An 18,058-nucleotide genomic window follows, 5' to 3' on the forward strand; every position below is an offset into this window, starting at 1 on the left:
CACCAGCCTGAGCCTCCATTTCAAGAATGAATGAATGAATAAATGATGAATGAAAAAAATAGTAATGCGTGTTTTCAAAATTCACGCCTTGCGCCTATGTAGGGCCTACGTAACCCACTGCAGCTGTCTACGTTCTTTTACTGTCTATGGTTGCAATGTGCAGCCGACGGGAGCGGACTGTAGGACGACTCAATCACCATGAACAGTTTTTTTATGTTCTATCAGACTTAAACCAGAGACTTTCTAATGAGACATGCCACTCAGAAAATCCATAGAAATGCATGGGGTTAGTTTGTAACGCCAATATGGCAGTTGTCTACATACATCCCACCCCTTCCGTGGCAAAAACGTCAACATGTGTATACATTGAGCCAATCATGTGGTGTGTTGTGAATACACTGAGCCAATCATGTGTTGTGATCTCGCCGCTAGAGCAAGATTGGTGTACTGAAGCCTTGCGCATGCACATTTCTGCCGAAATAGATGCCCTGATAAGTGTCCGAAAAGCGTTGCAATATGGCCGCCGAGTGAAGGAACTTGCCTAAAAGGACGTTGCTTTAACTACTCGAGAGTCTGCTCTTGAGACTTTGCTCTAATTTTCGGGACAATTAGGGCAGGATTCGGGATTCGAGACAACTGCTTGGATTTCGGGACTGTCCCGAAACCCGCTGGGGTGAGTACAAAACAGGCACTAAACTTGTTAGACGTGATGTTGTCACACAGCTACTAGAATGCTGTGAGGAGGATCTGAGGAAAGACCTCACCCATGCGGCGGACAAGAGCCTTGCCGCCATGAAAGCACTCGCCGTCCGTGCAGAGAATACCATGGTAGCTCAGGTGGCTCTCTCTAATATGCGACAGGGGGATGGGGAGCCCATCCAATCATTCCATGCCCAGGCGGACACATGTAAATATGACATGAAGTGCACTAAGACGGGGTGCGATCAGGTCAATGACTTCACGGGAGAGATACTACGCGATGTGATTGGCCGTGGGATAGCAGATCAAGAAATACAGCTACTGTTTATTCGCTTGGAAAATCGCCATGTTTCATGTTGTGTGACCGTAGACATTTTTATCAACTACTCGTGCAACTGTATTTATGTCGGGAAAACATTGATGTTTTTGATTACTTCTATGTCTGGCTACGTCTGAGCCCGCTAGCATAGCAACATGCTAACACAGTCGTGCCGCACACCAGAGCGTTTGAGTGCACGTACCGACATGGGAGAGCGTCCGTCCAACCACACAGCCATACATCAATCTCACTCTCACCATCGAATGCGAAGATTACAGGGCCCTGAGTCTGAGAAACTTGCCATGTTTAAACCTTTATACAATAAGCTATTTTTTCTGCTTTGTTTATTCCAGGTCCATCATAGGGAAGTTTGTCCAGGTCCATCACAGTGAAGCTGGTTCAGGTCCATCATAAGGAAGCTGATCCAGGTCAATCACAGGGAAGTTGGTCCAGGTCCATCATAAGGAAGTTGACCCAGGTCCATCACAGTGAAGCTGGTCCAGGTCAATCGCAGGGATTTTGGTCCAGGCTCATCATAAGAAAGTTGGTCCAGGTCCATCACAGGGAAGCTGGCCCAGGTCCATCATAAGAAATAGCACTCTGCAGTCTGCACACACTCTGCTCTGGTCTGGACCCAAATGAATGGTCAATAGCCTTGTGCAATGGCAGCAACGTCTGCTACACAAGCGATACATCACTGTTTCAATTTAATTTTCTCCTCATTAATCTGTTTATACTATAATTTAAGGGGGTGGGACATGGAACAGCAGTTTAAGAAAGATAAGATTATAGGGGATTGACTTTTGCCATGTTAAGCTATGGAGACTGATGGAGTGTGGGTCGGTAAGAGTACTTATTTGGAAAAATATATTGAATTATATTTTAAGTGTCAAAAATATATATTTTTGTCATATTTGTCAATATATATTTTGTCAATATATATTTTTTGTATATATTATATTTTATATTATATTTTTAATTTTCTACAAGGGCCAGACAACATCAGAGACTATGAAAACAGACTGCCCACCTGCACCAACACCGCAATATTTCCAGATGGAAATTATCCATGTGGGCACTGAGCACAGGACAATTTCACACACAAATGTCACTCTTTAATCACCCTATAACAGGAAAAGAACTATGGGTTAAAGGAAAAACACGCAGGGCTCTGAAGACAAGAATGTGAACACAGAAGCAACATCAGAAACAATCATGATAAGAGTCCCCTGGCGGTTCATTTAAACAAATTTGGAGGTTCATAGGGATAGAACAAGTCAAAAACCACCGAAGAGGAGGGGACATAGACAGTCAGCTTTTAAAAAGAGAGGCTTTTTAGATCTACCACCAGGGAACTTTAGCCCCAAGAGGGCTTAATGAAGATTTTGTAATCAGACCTTTTCTGTAATATGAACTTGTAATATGGACTGTGAACAGAAAGTCTAATGAATGAACTGTATATTTTTTCAAATCTGCATTTGTATACACTAGAGATCTGTTTTGGTGTGTGGACTTTTTCCTAAACACTTTTGCTTGTTTTTGTCCTGTATCTGGGATTGTGCACAAAGTCCCTTTACAAGTTGTTAGAGAATGGAGCCATACACTTTTCTAAGAATCTCTGAATTTACCTGTATAGGTGTCACCAAGCCATATATAATTATTTTACAATCTCAGAGAATCATGTTTATTGGTTGCAAAAGAGTTTGGGGTAGATTGTGGAATGACAGTGGCAACATACTGTAGAATAGCATTCACAATTTATTGTAACATTGTAACATAATGTGTCACAAAAGAACAGTTAACATCGCTATAGAGTCAGGGACATCAGTATAACTTTACCCAATATAGCCTTTAACTTTTTGGGTAATCTTTGAATTATTGTACAGTTGAGTCACATTTCCTATTTGGAAACAGTGGCTGATCTTGCATACATTATTTGGGGACTTGCTGACTGCAGATTTAGAAACCGATATACTGTGGTTTGTTTATGAGGCACTTTGAAGCTTGCCTAGCAATGTCCATCAATAGGGGGAAGTGAATGGACAGTGTGAGCCACATGGCAGTCCCATGTTTGAGGTGGGCTACACGCTTCACAATGACAGCAAAGAGTTGTTATCAGACATTCACTAAGACTTATTACCCAGCACCAATCTATCTAATAAAAACTTTTGGAAGTGCCATTAATGATATGTTATAACATATTATAAAATATACCCGACTGAGGACCGAATATTTTAAAACTAAATAAAGGAAAACAGAATATTAATCCTTCATTTAAATTTCCAGTATTATTGTTATGTGGTATATAGGAAGTGGAACCAAGTCAAGCAGCATGCGTGTCTTGCCGCAGAAAGCTGCGTTGTCTGATGGACAAAGCACATAACGATGACAACTCTTTGCTGTCATTGTGAAGCGTGTAGCCCACCTCACAATGATTCTGCCATTTTTATAGCTGTAACAGTAAGTGTTCACATTAATATAATGTTCCCCATACACAAAAAAATATTTGACAAATATTTTCACAATATATTTTAAAATATATGTACATATTCAAAATTGACAGAAAAAAAAAAACAATTTTGACACTTAAAATATATTTCAATATATTTTTCCAAATAAGTGCCCTTAACGACCCACACTCAGTCAGTCTCTATAGCTTAACATAGTAAAAGTCAATCCCCTACTAAACATCTTTCTTAAACTGCTGTCCCACCCCCTTTAATTATAGTATAAACAGATTAATGAGAAAATTTAATTGAAACAGTGATGTATCGCTTGACCATCCATTTGGGTCCAGACCAAAGCAGAGTGTGTGCAGACTGGTATTTCTTATGATGGACCTGGGCCAGCTTCCCTGTGATGGACCTGGACCAAATTTTTTATGATGAGCCTGGACCAACATCCCTGCGATAGACCTGGACCAACTTCCCTGTGATGGACCTGGGTCAACTTCCTTATGATGGACCTGGACCAACTTCCCTGTGATGGACATGAAGCAACTTCTCTGTGATGGGCCTGGACCAGCTTCACTTTGATGGGCCTGGACCAACTTCCTTATGATGGACCTTGACCAACTTCCCTGTGATGTACAGGGACAAACTTCCCTATAATGGGCCTGGAATAAACAAAGCAGACAAAAATATTTTGTAGCTTATTGTATAAAGGTTTAAACATGGCAAGTTTCTCAGAAATGTAGCAAAAAAGAAAAACAGTCTAACGACAACTGACAGATTTGTATTGCCTATTAGCAAGCTATAAAGTCGGTCCTGGACCAACATTGTAATGACGGTCCTGGACAAACATGACAATGTACGGTCCTGGACAAACATGACAATGTGGGTCCTGGACCAACATTGTAAAGACGGTCCTGGACAAACATGACAATGTCGGTCCTGGACCAATATTGTAAAGACGGTCCTGGACAAACATGACAACGTCGCTCCAGGACCATGTACACACAAAAGTTTCTCAGAAATGTAGCAAAAAAGAAAAACAGTCTAACGACAACTGACAGATTTGTTTTGCCTATTAGCAAGCTATAAAGTCGGTCCTGGACCAACATTGTAATGACGGTCCAGGACCAACATTGTAAAGACGGTCCTGGACAAACATGACAATGTCGGTCCTGGACCAACATTTTAAAGACGGTCCTGGACAAACATGACAATGTACGGTCCTGGACAAACATGACAATGTGGGTCCTGGACCAACATTGTAATGACGGTCCAGGACCAACATTGTAAAGACGGTCCTGGACAAACATGACAATGTCGGTCCTGGACCAACATTGTAAAGACGGTCCTGGACCAACATTGTAATGACAGTCCTGGACAAACACGACAATGTGGGTCCTGGACCAACATTGTAAAGACGGTCCTGGACAAACATGACAATGCGGGTCCTGGACCAACATTGTAAAGCTGGTCCTGGACCAACATTGTAATGACGGTCCTGGACAAACATGACAATGTGGGTCCTGGACCAACATTGTAAAGACGGTCCAAGACCAACATGGCAACGTCGCTCCAGGACCATGTACACACAAAAGCTACTGCTTTAGCCTATTACCAAGCTACATTAGTAGTCCAAAAGTGTGCTCCTTAGCAAGTGAACTAACATAACACCGGCTTGGCACTTCACATAGTTGCATGCTGCACCTACCTATTAGCAAGCTAATTTGGTAGCATAAATTTATGTTCCCTAGCCTAGCCTCTAACATAATAACAGCGGCACCAAGATTGCTAAATGAGCTTCAAAGCTACTTCAACTACTGTATCCCTTCGAAATAAGTTATTTAAAAGATGCATAGCCACTGAATTACCTATTAGGAAGCTAATGTACTACAGTAAATGTATGGACCCTAGCCTGGCAGCTAACATTAGACAAACATGGAACCAAGTCAACTAAAACGAAAATAAAAAAAATCTAAGGTGCATATATTCAGATTCCACTCGGAATTACTTTATTTTACAACTATTTTACACACAAATATGCAAGGACCTACCTTTATTTAGATACAAGTTGGTGATCCACTGGTTGTTTCTGGAGGGAAATTTCAAAATGGCAATGGGAGAAGCAGAAGACTCACATTGATGACATCACAAGGCTGTGATTGGTTAAAGAGTTGTTGGTCCAGGACCGTCTTTAGAATGTTGGTCCAGGAACAACTCTTACTTGAACAAATTACGGTCACCGGGAATATGGATTCTTGGGGCTGCGGTCATCAGGTTCGCTGGCAACAGTGACGATGCTTGGAGATTGGAGACACACCAGATCGCGTATGTGACGGACAACTAACTTTCTAAAGCCAATCAGAATTTCCAATAGCCAATTTTTTTTTTGCCTTCATGATTTCATTTTATAAGTTTCTTAGAATAAAAATGTATCATCAACAATGACAAGCCAGCTAGAACCTGCCACTAATTTTCTCTCCCTCTCATGCGCAAACTATCATCTTTATGTAACATGCTGTTGGTTCATGTTGACGTTGTAAACTTTATCTAACAAGAGTGAAAAACAGTTTGCAGTAAAGCTACTATTTATTGGCTAAATGTTGGTCCCTCCTCTGTCTATTGGTGCCCTACGCACAGTACGTGATGTGTGTGGTGGTAGCGGCAGCACTGATCACTGATCAGGCAGCTTTTTTAAACTGAAACTTTTCGCCTACAAGCTCCTCACATTCCTCTCCATCTTCAGCTAACTCCATAGACAATAAAATAAACAATTTTGCGGTTTCAGTTACATGACATCAGCCCCCCACAAAGGAAATAGGAAGGCTAAACACAATGCGTTAACACAATTAATTGTGTTAATATTTTATAATGTGTTATGTATTTCAAAATGAATCGCTGCGATTAATGCGTTAATTTTGACAGCACTACTTTTTATTTTACTTTACTGGCTAACTCCCTCCTCTTTGTCTATGCTCCCTGCTCTGTGTAGGTGTGTGTGTGTGTGTAGGTGTGTAGGTGTGTGTGTGTGTGTAGGTGTGTGTGTGTGTGTGTGTGTGTGTAGGTGTGTGTGTGTGTGTGTAGGTGTGTGTGTGTGTGTGTAGGTGTGTAGGTGTGTGTGTAGGTGTGTGTGTGTGTGTGTAGGTGTGTAGGTGTGTGTGTGTGTGTGTAGGTGTGTGTGTGTGTGTGTAGGTGTGTGTGTGTGTGTGTGTGTGTGTGTCTATGCTCCCTGGTCTGGCTCCATTCATTCTTCTTCTACTTGTGTTTACTAGTAGACGCTCCGTTCATTTCCAGGGTCTCTCGCGCTGGTTTCACTGCAAACTGCGCGCAGCCAATGGACGTATGAAACGTCATCACGTAGCATTACGGCACAGTGTTCATGGGAAATGTAGGAAGTACTGCCAGGGGGATAAATGACCGAGAATAGAGCCTTATGTATCATGCATGTAATGCCTCATGCATCACTGGTCAAACTGGCTTGTAAGTTTTTATTGACATCCACCAAAATGAATTTTAACCCACATTTGGCGGGTTGACGGGTGTTAATTTAGAACCCTGCTGGCAAGATGAAGTGAAAGCGGGCCTCGACCAGGACGTTCATCTTGGCGCGTTGGCCCGCCGGAGACGTGGTGCCACCACATGGTGATCTGTACGAAGAAGAATGGCAAGCCACGACGCACTGTTGACTTCCAGGCTCTGAACAAGCATGCGTTCCGCGAGACCCACCACACGCAATCCCCGTTTCACCAGGCGAGACAAGTACCCAGCGGGAAACGCAAGACTGTGTTCGATTCCTGGAACAGCTAACACAGCGTATCGCTGCACGAGGACGACCGCCACAAGTATATATATATAAGTATAAGTATATATACTCTTTTGATCCCGTGAGGGAAATTTGGTCTCTGCATTTATCCCAATCCGTGAATTAGTGAAACACACACAGCACACAGTGTACACACAGTGAGGTGAAGCACACACTAATCCCGGCGCAGTGAGCTGCCTGCAACAACAGCGGCGCTCGGGGAGCAGTGAGGTGTCCGGTGCCTTGCTCAAGGGCACTTCAGCCATGCCTACTGGTCGGGGTTCGAACCGGCAACCCTACAAGTTCGAAGCGCTAACCAGTAGGCCACAGCTGCCCCCAAGACGACCTTCATCACCCCATGGGGGCGCTACTTCATGTTGGGCTGCGGAGGACCTAATCGTGGCTGTCGACTGTTGTCTGTGTGTTCTGTAGCTGTTCTGTGTGTTCTGTAGCTGTTCTGTGTGTTCTGTAGCGGTTCTGTGTGTTCTGTAGCTGTTCTGTAGCTGTTCTGTGTGTTCTGTAGCTGGTCAGTGTTTTCTGGTATTTGTGTGTTCTGTGACTTTTCTGTAGCTGTTCTGTGTGTTCTGTTGAAACTCCTTGGCGACAGAGCACTTGACGACACACCCAACCCCTGCCTCAGGAACCTCAAAGAGAAGACCCTGCGTTATCGGATGAGGAACAGGGCCGCGGATGCCATGTCACGCAGGCCGGTCGCCACCTCACGCCCATCGCTCATGGCTCTCCCAGACGACAATGCCGCCACGGTGGCCCACCTCTCATACACGCTGATATCCTGTCTCTCCTACGCGCGGGCCGAGCCTGTTGCGCCTGTTGTGGCGTCACGGTGGCCCACCTCTCACACACGCTGATATCCTGTCTCTCCTACGCGCGGGCCGAGCCTGTTGCGCCTGTTGTGGCGTCACGGTGGCCCACCTCTCACACACGCTGATATCCTGTCTCTCCTACGCGCGGGCCGAGCCTGTTGCGCCTGTTGTGGCGTCACGGTGGCCCACCTCTCATACACGCTGATATCCTGTCTCTCCTACGCGCGGGCCGAGTCTGTTGCGCCTGTTGTGGCGTCACGGCTGCCTGACCCCATGAGTGACCCCATAACGCCCCTGTTGGAGACAGAGCCCGCTCCGCCGCCAGTACTGGTTTTGGCGGCCCTCTCCCCTGCGCGGGACGCTGACGACTTCTATTACACCAGCAGTGCCAGGTCAGGTGTACGTTGAGCCGGGACATCCTCCGTGCACCGCTGTGGCTTCACCCCCGTCGGAGCCCAGCGTGTCCCCGGCGACAGGCCTGCACCTGGCCAGTGTGCCAACATCCTGTCTCTCTTACGCCGGAGGACGACGACATTGAGGAGGGCGACCTGACATGGTGCGCTGCGGGCCTTGAATCATTACGGTCGGTGTCATGGGACCGCGTCCGGGAGGCCACCAGCAGCGACGTCGACATGCGTATTCTAGAGGAGATTGCGGTGGGCGGCTTCCCCGAGTCGAGGATCGGGATGCAATTTGTGGCTTCCACCAGTACCGCGAGGACATTACCTCAGCTGACACAGGATGGCCAGTGTGCCTGCCTGGCACAGGGACTATTCTATGGGTTGACATTACTGTGGGTCCTGTGGGCGTTGTGTTGTACACCTTGGTTATGTGTTTATAGTGCATGCAGCCTCTCGTTTGACTATGTTTCTCTTTCAGCCTTTCTTTTAGTGTATTCGCCTTGAACCAGGGGGATAGGGAATATTGCACTACGGTCCTTTAATGCTGTTGCACATAGCAAAACAGGAAGTTGATAACACTTTGCAATGTAAACATACTGGTACTTTCAGCTGCTCGTGACATATTTGATTATTGTCATTTCGCTGCTATTTTCCATTAAAGCAAGTGAACAAATGGAATGTTGTTCTTATCTAGATACACAGAATAATGCCTTTCAATCTTGATTAAGTTTTCTGTAATTATTTCAAATTAGATTCTCTATTTCAAATTAGAAGTCTCTGTTCCCAGCTCTCCACTATTTTAAGCAAAAGGTTATGCTAGCAAACCATAATGAAACAGTGCTCCACCACATCTGTGGATTAAACCACACAGTCAACTCAATGTAAGTAAGATAAATAAAGATGTTAATTGTTTTCATCAAAATGCCTAACTTTCCCTGGCTATGTATATTTTTGCTTAATGAAATATGTCTATATAAAACTGATGGGTTTTCTTTTGCAAGCACACCATGTGACAGATTTAAGCAACATGTTTTGAAGCATAAACTAATGTTGTGGTGTAATGTGGGAGCATATCAGTGAGAACAGTTAATTGATGCACATGTTATAAGGATCTTGTGCAAATAAAGTTGTCCGTTCACGTAGGCTAGCCTATATTCCTGCAGTGAAACTCCATTGCAAGCGGTGGCAGTAATGCATAGCCCAAGAGTATGTTTTGCTAACCACGAGGAATTCCATTCACCAAGAAAGTTATCTCTACGACGGTGTTCTCCACGGGAGTTTGAGCAACGTTGGTTCAAGAATAGAAACGTTTGCGAGGATAAACACTTGTTCACGTTTTGTGCGACCTAAACAGCAGGTTAACTAACGTATGCAGAGCTTAATTGGGTTACTTGAGCCTACTTGAGGTAGGTTACGTGTTTAGACACATTTCTTGATCCTATGACGTTAACTTACAGATTGTAGGCTACAGTCGAACAGCCCTAGTTAAGTGATGGATAAGCCATGTGTATAGCCAAATAATCGTTCAACTTCTTTCTGTTTTCTTCAAAGAAGAGAAACGACCTTGAAATGCATTTTGTTGTTTTTGTGTTTGATTTATAGGCTATAGAAAACATTGGATGGGATCATCGGTGCGTTGTTGGGAACATGGACCACGGACCACGGACGCAGCAGGTTGACCTGCCTAACGTGGTGGTGGTGGTGGTGAAAGAAGAATCTATAAAAGAGGAGGAATATGACCTTAAGATTGCATGTCAAGGTGAAGACGAAAAGCCCTTTGCAGAGCTTGACTGTAAAACTGAGACAGACTTCGCAGGGTCCAACGTTACTTATCCTACTGAAACATGGACAAAGACGGAGATCGAAGTGGAAATCGAAGAAGAGGACGAAGAGCACAATTATCTGCCGGAAAGTAAGTCATGTCAATTCACCCTAGAAAACACACACACACACCTTCAATTTTCCATAATATCTACAGACTTTTTCTCTTTGCGCTGATGTGGTTGGAAAAAAAGGGCTTGTAGTGGACAACTCACTGTACAGTAGGCTAATTCACAGCCGAATCCTGGTTATTCCCTTACAAAAATAACTGCAGTTATACAGTGCAGTGCAGTAATATTTTCATGTCTAAATGAAATGTCGTGGCATTTTGGCTCCAAAGCAGCTGGGAGGGGGTGGTCCTTGTACTTTGTTTTCTTTTTTTTTAATATTGGCATGCTTTTTAGAACAGTGACAGGCTATAATTGCCCTTCGCTGGCTGTTGCTATCACATCATCACAGTTAAACAATAGTCAGCTGTACTAATCCGAGGTACCTGTCTATTTTTATTCCATAAATATGTTGTTTTTATGAATGCGCTCCAAGAGCTTCCATTAACTGCCATAGGCTACTGTAGTGCGGCATGTCTGTCAACAATAGGCCTATTGCAAAAACCACGGTTCGGGTGCGGAGAGACTTGTAACATCTCTCTGAGGACAGTGGGGTGAACAGTCCGTGGTTGGGGTAAGAACAGTCTTTGATGATTCTGCGCACTTTAAGCAAGCATCGTTTGCCCTTGCTAGCCTTGATGTAAGGGAGTGAGGAACCAGTGCGTTGGGCAGGGTGAGGTTCACCAGGATCTGAGGAGACGGGTGGACCTTCTCTAGTCTGAAGAGGAGCAGCAGCGGTACTGTTCATGTAGAAAGCCCCCCCCTTGTGTTGATGTTTATGTTATAAATATGACATAAACATCAACACAAGCATTTACAAAGCATGATTATTGCAGTACTTGATCAGGATTATTCATGTTTTTCTTTCACATTTTTCATTTACATTATTAGTAATTATTACTTACATTATTATTAGAAATTGAAATGAAACAGATAGATAGATAGATAGATAGATAGATAGATAGATACTTTATTGATCCCCAGGGGAAATTCAAGGTCTCAGCAGCATACAGACAACACAAACACATTCTTTAACAGCAGAAAGAGTAATTAAAGTATATAATATAAAAACACAACTAAGCAATAAGGACAGTAGAAGATAAAGAATATGCTAAATATACTAAAATACAAATTATACTAACTAACACTTAATCTAAATCAATTCTAAAAACAGTATCCACATAGTGGTGATTAATCAATCAGAGGCGCTTGCAATGACAGAGGCAGGGACTGAGCCTGTGATTCTCTGTGCATAGTAAGGTATGGCTCTAAGGTGCTCTGTGTGAATGAGTGTCATGGTGGTAGTGCAATGGTGATAGTGGTCATGGTGCAAATGAGTAAGTCCAACAGTGCAACAATGCAGAAATAAAGTAAAGTCTATATATCTATATATTTAAGAAAATGTATAAGTGTGGCCACAGTTCGGCTGTGGCATGGAGGGGGGGGGAGGGTTATGCATATGTGCTAATGTGCTAATATAGCACGCAAACAGTGAGGCATAAAGACAGTGGTACAAGTGGCTAGTGGACAGACAGTACCAAACATGGAGGGGATGAAGAGGCAGACAGACTATGCAGAGAAGTCTATCTCTCCTCTTCCCTTAAGTGAGGCATTGAACAGTTCAATGGCCCTGGGGACAAATGACTTTCTCAGTCTGTCAGTTGTGCAAGGCAGTGAGCGAAGTCTCCAGCTGATCAGGCTCTTCTGCAATAGTGCTGTGGAGTGGGTGACACTCATTGTCCAAGATGTTGATCAGTTTGTTCAGGGTCCTTTTGTCAGATAGTGAAGTGATGCACTCCAGTTCAGCTCCCACTACAGAGCCAGCTTTCCTTACCAGCCTGTCAATTCGCCCCGCATCCTTCTTCCTTGTGCTTCCTCCCCAACATACTACTGCATAGAAGAGGACACTGGCAACAACAGACTGGTAGAACATCCTGAGGAGCTTACTGCACACATCGAAGGACCGCAGCCTCCTCAGGAAGTACAGCCTGCTCTGCCCTTTCTTGTAGAGTGCATCAGTGTTGGCTGACCAGTCCAGTTTATTGTCCAGGTGGAGACCCAGATACTTGTAGGTGCTAACCACCTCCACATTGACCCCATCAATGTGGACTGGTAGCAGAGTGGGCTTAGACCTGCGGAAATCTACCACCATCTCCTTGGTCTTTGAAGTGTTAAGTTGAAGATGATTGAGTTTGCACCATTGCACAAAGTCCTCCACCAGGCTCCTGTACTCCTCCTGCCCGTTCCTGATACACCCCACAATTGCAGTATCATCAGAAAACTTCTGCATGTGGCATGACTCGGTGTTGTAGCAGAAGTCAGATGTGTACAGGGTGAACAGGACTGGAGAGAGCACAGTTCCCTGTGGCGCTCCGGTGCTGCAGATCACAGTGTCAGAGAGACAGTTCTTCAGTCTGACGAACTGTGGTCGCTCGGTCAGGTAATCTGTAATCCAGGTTACCAGGTGAGCGTCCACACCCATCTGCAAGAGCTTGTCTCCCAATCTGAGAGGCTGGATGGTGTTAAAAGCACTTGAGAAATCAAAGAACATGATTCTCACAGCACTTTTCCCCTTGTCTAGGTGGGAATGTGTCCTGTGTAGAAGATAAGTGATGGCATCGTCCACGCCCACTTTCTCCTGGTATGCAAACTGTAACGGGTCTAGTGCATGGCGTACCTGGGGTCTGAGCATGCCTAAAACCAATCTCTCCATTGTCTTCATCACATGTGATGTAAGAGCGACAGGTCTGTAGTCATTAAGCTCACTAGGGTGTGGCTTCTTAGGGACAGGGGTAAGACATGATGTCTTCCACAGGGTTGGAACTTGTCCAAGGCGTAGGCTCAATTGTAGGGGAAACACTGGTGTTGCTATTGTCAGGGTGGGACAGGGCAGAGTGAAGTGCCGTAGAGATGGTACCCTCTGTGCTCCTGTTCTGACGGTAGGCGAATTGGAAGGGGTCCAGTGAGGGTGGTAAGCAGGTCTTGAGATGGGCCAGGACCAGCCTCTCAAAGCATTAGCTGCTCAGTGCCGCACACTAGTGATGGGCAAATGAAGCTTTGGTGAACCACTAAACCACAGCAGTGTGAAGCTAGCAACACTAATGAAAAAATCCAATATTGCTGCCACATGTAGATTTTTCAACATAAGTCCTTACCCAGACCAGTATATGTAACCAAAAATATTGGTTTGCTAAGGACTTTTATGTTGAAAAATGTATGTGTGGCGGCCATCTTTTTTCAGCTAGTGTCGCTAGGTTTACACTCCTGTGGTTCAGTGGTTCACCAAAGCTTTATTTGCCCATCACTACCGCACACACATCGGTGGTGGAGAGTGTGTGGAGCTGGTGATCTGCAGAAACCACAGCCTTGATGGCCACCTCCTTGTTGTCCCTATCAAAGCGGCCAAGTGGTTCAGCTTATCAGGCAAGGAGGTGTCGTGACGGGGGGGTGGAGTCAGTAGTTTTGTAATCTGTGATGGCCTAGATGCCTTGCCACATGCGTCTGGGGTCCGAGTTGTTATTGGAGTGATCCGTAATCCTGAATTCCACCGCCATGGCCGTCGCTGCACCTTGTGTTGGCTGTGATGCCCCTTTAAAAATCAGAGGTTTACAGGCCACTAAAAGCGACTGACGAAAAGGAGTGCGTCATTGACCGCAGTTACATGCAGGGAGTAACCCGGTTTTCAACAGCAATATTCGTTTTGCGCGCGAGTTGTGTAAACTCATTCTGATGGCATGGCGCAAACCGAATATCGCTGCTACATTTAAAGCCCGAATATTCCCTGTATGTATAACTGTGGTCATTGTGTACGGTGAATTGAATAGACACATTTAGATCGAGCATGGCAAGTCATTGCAATAGCCTATAATAATAGGCCTACCATTTCGTTGCTGCATTAAGCATAGTTATGTTCTTAATGAAAATTTAAAAATACTAAAATTAAAAAGTAAATTGCATTGTGAGGCTGTCAAATGATTATTGCAATCATCATTGCAAAATCACATAAAAATCCCCCAGGGTATTTGGAACATCTCTTTAAATTGTGCTCAAATACATTTCTATGGAAGATGCTAGCATGGCGAGCTGGTTTAGCCAAGGCCTAAAGATCATGAAGGATAGTATGTAAGACATTGAGCCATGAGATGTGCAGTTTGAAGCCCTTAAAAGATGTGCACTGTTAATTTACTCACTGTTATTTTTATTTAATTCATCTTGAGATGTTTTAAGTTTAAATTTCAGCTCAGTGAAGCACTTAAAGCACCAACACTTCATTAAGTTACTTTTCTTGTAGAATTGTAAATCATAAGTCATAGGACAACCTATATAGGACAGTAATTAAGGGAAAAAAGTGAACCTGCTGCGGTGTTAAATGCAATGTGGTTGAAAATTTGGGTGCACCTAACTTTTGTGCTGGTGCACCTAAGAAAAAAAGTTAGCCGCACCAGTGCAAAAAGTTAGTCTGGAGCCCTGCAGTAATACATTAGAAACATCCTCTTCCATGGTCAGTTTGTTTAAACCAGCCAGGCCCCTTATCTGTTGCAATGCTCAACAAATACATCAATACTAACAATTGTACTTTGTCTTCTTTATTACGATAGGGCAATTCCATGGAAAATTTAATTTTGTGTAACTTCCATAACGCCAATAAAATGTGATGGTATGGTATGATGTAAATGATTACATGAAATTTGAGCAATTGCTATTTTTGGCTGAACATGAGAAAAAATGCACAAAAAATGAATTATCATTCTCATCACACAAATGCCAAGGCATTTCACTGGCGTTATGGATGTGACAAAAAGTCAATTTTCCGTGGAATTGCCCTATAGCAGTTAAAGTAATCAAAATATGTGATGTTATTTGATCACATCTTGAAAATTAAGTGGAAATGGTAACTCTTCCAGAATATCTGTGTCATTCTAAGTCTCTAACTCTTCCAGGTGTATCAGACCACTCGTATGCAATTCAACAGAAAATCCGTGGACAAAGTGATGAACTCATCCTGCAGCTCAAAGGAGGTCTGCACCACTGCTCAGTCTGCAGGAGGAGTTTCACGACCCTCACTAAACTTGAGAAACACCAGCGAACACACTCTGTAAGCATGAATGAAAAGAAGTTGTCATGCAGCAAAGCCCGCAAGAGGAGTTTCACAGCTCTGACAGAACTCAAGAAAGACCAGAAAACACACTCTGTTAGGGTGAATGAAAATGATTTGTCACAGAACAGAAAGCCACATAAATGTGCTCATTGTGAAAAAGCATTTACAAGAGCCACAGTACTGAAGCAACACATGCTTGAACACGTTGGAGAGAAGCCTCATAAATGTATTCTATGCGGGAAAGGTTTTTCACGAATCTCACAACTTGAATTTCATATACAAACTGAAGAAAAGCCTCTAAAATGTATCCACTGTAGAAAAACTTTTATTAAAAGTTGGGACCTGAATCACCATATGCTTAGTCACACTAAACCTCATAAATGTGTCAAATGTGGGAAAGGGTTTTCAGAAATCTCAAATCTCAAAACCCATATGCGTTCACACACTGGGGAGAAGCCTTATAAATGCGGTCAGTGTGGTCAAGGTTTTTCACTTAGGTCAGCTCTGGTATCCCATAGGATGACACACCCTGGAGAGATGCCTCATAAATGTGCCCAGTGTGGGAAAGGATTTTATATGATTTCATACCTTAGATCCCATATGTTGATACACTCTCAAGGGAAGCCTCATAAATGTGCCCAGTGTGGAAAAGCTTTTTCAAAAATGTCAATTCTTGAAAGTCATGCGTGTACACACTGCTAAGAAGCCTCATAAATATGGCCAGCATGTAACCCTGAATAAGTTGTAAGAAATGTAAATTTAGTTTTTGTTTCCCATGTTAAATAAATGTACAATAGGGAAGAGGGTTTGAAAAATGTGTAGGGATTATTTTATGTTTATATCCATGTAAATGTGCAGGAAATTTACTCGTTTTTAAGTCTCTGTTTCTATATGTTTTATTTAATTAAAACATATGTTTTCTGGTTTATCCTCATTTGTGAATAATTTTTTTGAATAAATATATCCAGAGGTGTCATGGGCCTAATTCAAAGAAGCCCCTATGAAGGAAGGTGCCTTCTTGATAACCCCAGTGAAATGCTCTTGAGACTGTTCTGATGTTCTTCTATTAGTGGTAAACATCCTAATAGAAGAGCTGCATGGCTTCATTCTCCTAACAAAACAATGCCATAGGGCTCTTGTTGTAGGAGGTTTACCACTTACTCGGAGTTATCTTACCCAGGTTTGTCACTAAACCTCGTAACACCCCCCCCCCCCCCCCCCCCCCTTGAAAAGACCTGCTTGTTCATTGGCCGCTGTGTGAAGTCCAATAGCTACTTGCACTAGGAATTCAACATCTCTGGTGTATATTTGAAATCTATCTACATCTACATCATACAGTGCAACCGGAAAGTTTTCAGTTTTCAGACCCTTTCAAGTTTTCCACATTTTGTTATATTTCAGACTCATCTTAAAATTGACTCAATTTTTTTCTCATTAATCTATACAATACTCCAGCACTCCACAAAAACAGTGTGTTTTGTAAATTTATTAAAAAAAAATAAAAGACTGAAATATTCCATTTACATAAGTATTCAGACCCTTTGTAATGACGCTTACAATTGAGCTCTGGTGCATCCTACTTCTATCATTGGTCCTTGAGATGCTTCTGCAACTTGATTGGAGTCCACCTGTGCCTAAATGAATTCACCAGACATTATTAGGATGCACACATCTCTTTATATAAGGTCTCACAGTTGGTGGTGTATGTCAGAGTGAAAACCAAGACACGAGGGTTGAGATAATTGTCTGTAGACCTGCGAGACAGGGTTGTGTGAAGACACTGAAGGATCTGGGGAAGGTTATACAAGAACAAGAACATTTCTGCAGCATTGAAAGTGCCCAAGAGCACGGGAGCCTCAATCATTCTCAAATGGAAACGTTCGGAACAACCAGCCTTCCTAGATATGGCTGCTCAGCCAAACTGAGTAATCTGGGATGAAGGGCCTTGGTCAGACAGGTAACCAAGGACCCAATGGTCACTATGAATGAGATCCAGAGTTCCTTTGAGAGGATGGGAGAAGCTTTAAGAAGGACAAACATCAGTGCAGCTCAGTGTCTGGTTTCTTGTACACAGACCATTGGGAATTGTGGCCAAACAGTTCAGTCTTCGTTTCATCAGACAAGATGGTTTTACCCCATGGTCTGAGAGTCGTTGAGGTGCTTTTTGGGAAACTCCCGGCAGAAAATGGCTTCTATCTGTCCACTCTACCAGAAAGGCCTAATTGGTGGAGTGATGCGCTGATGTTTGTCCTTCTTTACACTTCTCTCATAAACTGATTCAAAACCGTTTATTGGCTGCATGGAACCATGCTCATTGACACATTCTAGGAGGGAAATGGAGACGCAAACACTCTCTCTCGCACACACACACACACACCGGGAAAACAGGAGACACAATCACTCTCTCTCGCACACACACACACACCGGGAAAACAGGAGACACAGTCACTCTCTCTCGCACACACACACACACCGGGAAAACAGGAGACACAATCACTCTCTCTCGCACACACACACACACACCGGGAAAACAGGAG

The 18,058-nt window shown here is 43.6% G+C and overlaps 3 protein-coding genes across 9 annotated transcripts in view; 2 read left to right on the top strand and 1 right to left on the bottom strand.

Annotated features, from left to right (window-relative positions):
* The window catches only part of LOC121718789 (zinc finger protein 708-like), a 712,111-nt gene that overhangs the window by 519,584 nt on the left and 174,469 nt on the right, over positions 1–18,058 (bottom strand). The window lies entirely within an intron of this gene.
* LOC121718874 (gastrula zinc finger protein XlCGF57.1-like) overlaps positions 1–18,058 on the top strand; it is a 404,172-nt gene that overhangs the window by 129,007 nt on the left and 257,107 nt on the right. The gene's annotated exons all lie outside the window — the stretch shown is intronic.
* LOC121718943 (zinc finger protein 239-like) overlaps positions 1–18,058 on the top strand; it is a 627,858-nt gene that overhangs the window by 3,692 nt on the left and 606,108 nt on the right. For 2 of the 4 annotated variants that reach the window (XM_042104393.1, XM_042104394.1), the window contains exons 1-3: positions 9,673–9,901; positions 10,098–10,407; positions 15,364–16,245. In XM_042104393.1, the coding sequence (XP_041960327.1) occupies positions 10,143–10,407; positions 15,364–16,223 (1,125 nt within the window). In that variant the 5' untranslated portion in view covers positions 9,673–9,901; positions 10,098–10,142 and the 3' untranslated portion in view covers positions 16,224–16,245. Of the gene's footprint in view, positions 1–9,672; positions 9,902–10,097; positions 10,408–15,363; positions 16,448–18,058 lie in introns of those variants that run through there. The other 2 variants (XM_042104392.1, XM_042104396.1) reach the window with 2 other exon arrangements.

This window comes from Alosa sapidissima, chromosome 9, assembly GCF_018492685.1.
Source record: "Alosa sapidissima isolate fAloSap1 chromosome 9, fAloSap1.pri, whole genome shotgun sequence".
Classification (NCBI taxonomy): domain Eukaryota; kingdom Metazoa; phylum Chordata; class Actinopteri; order Clupeiformes; family Clupeidae; genus Alosa; species Alosa sapidissima.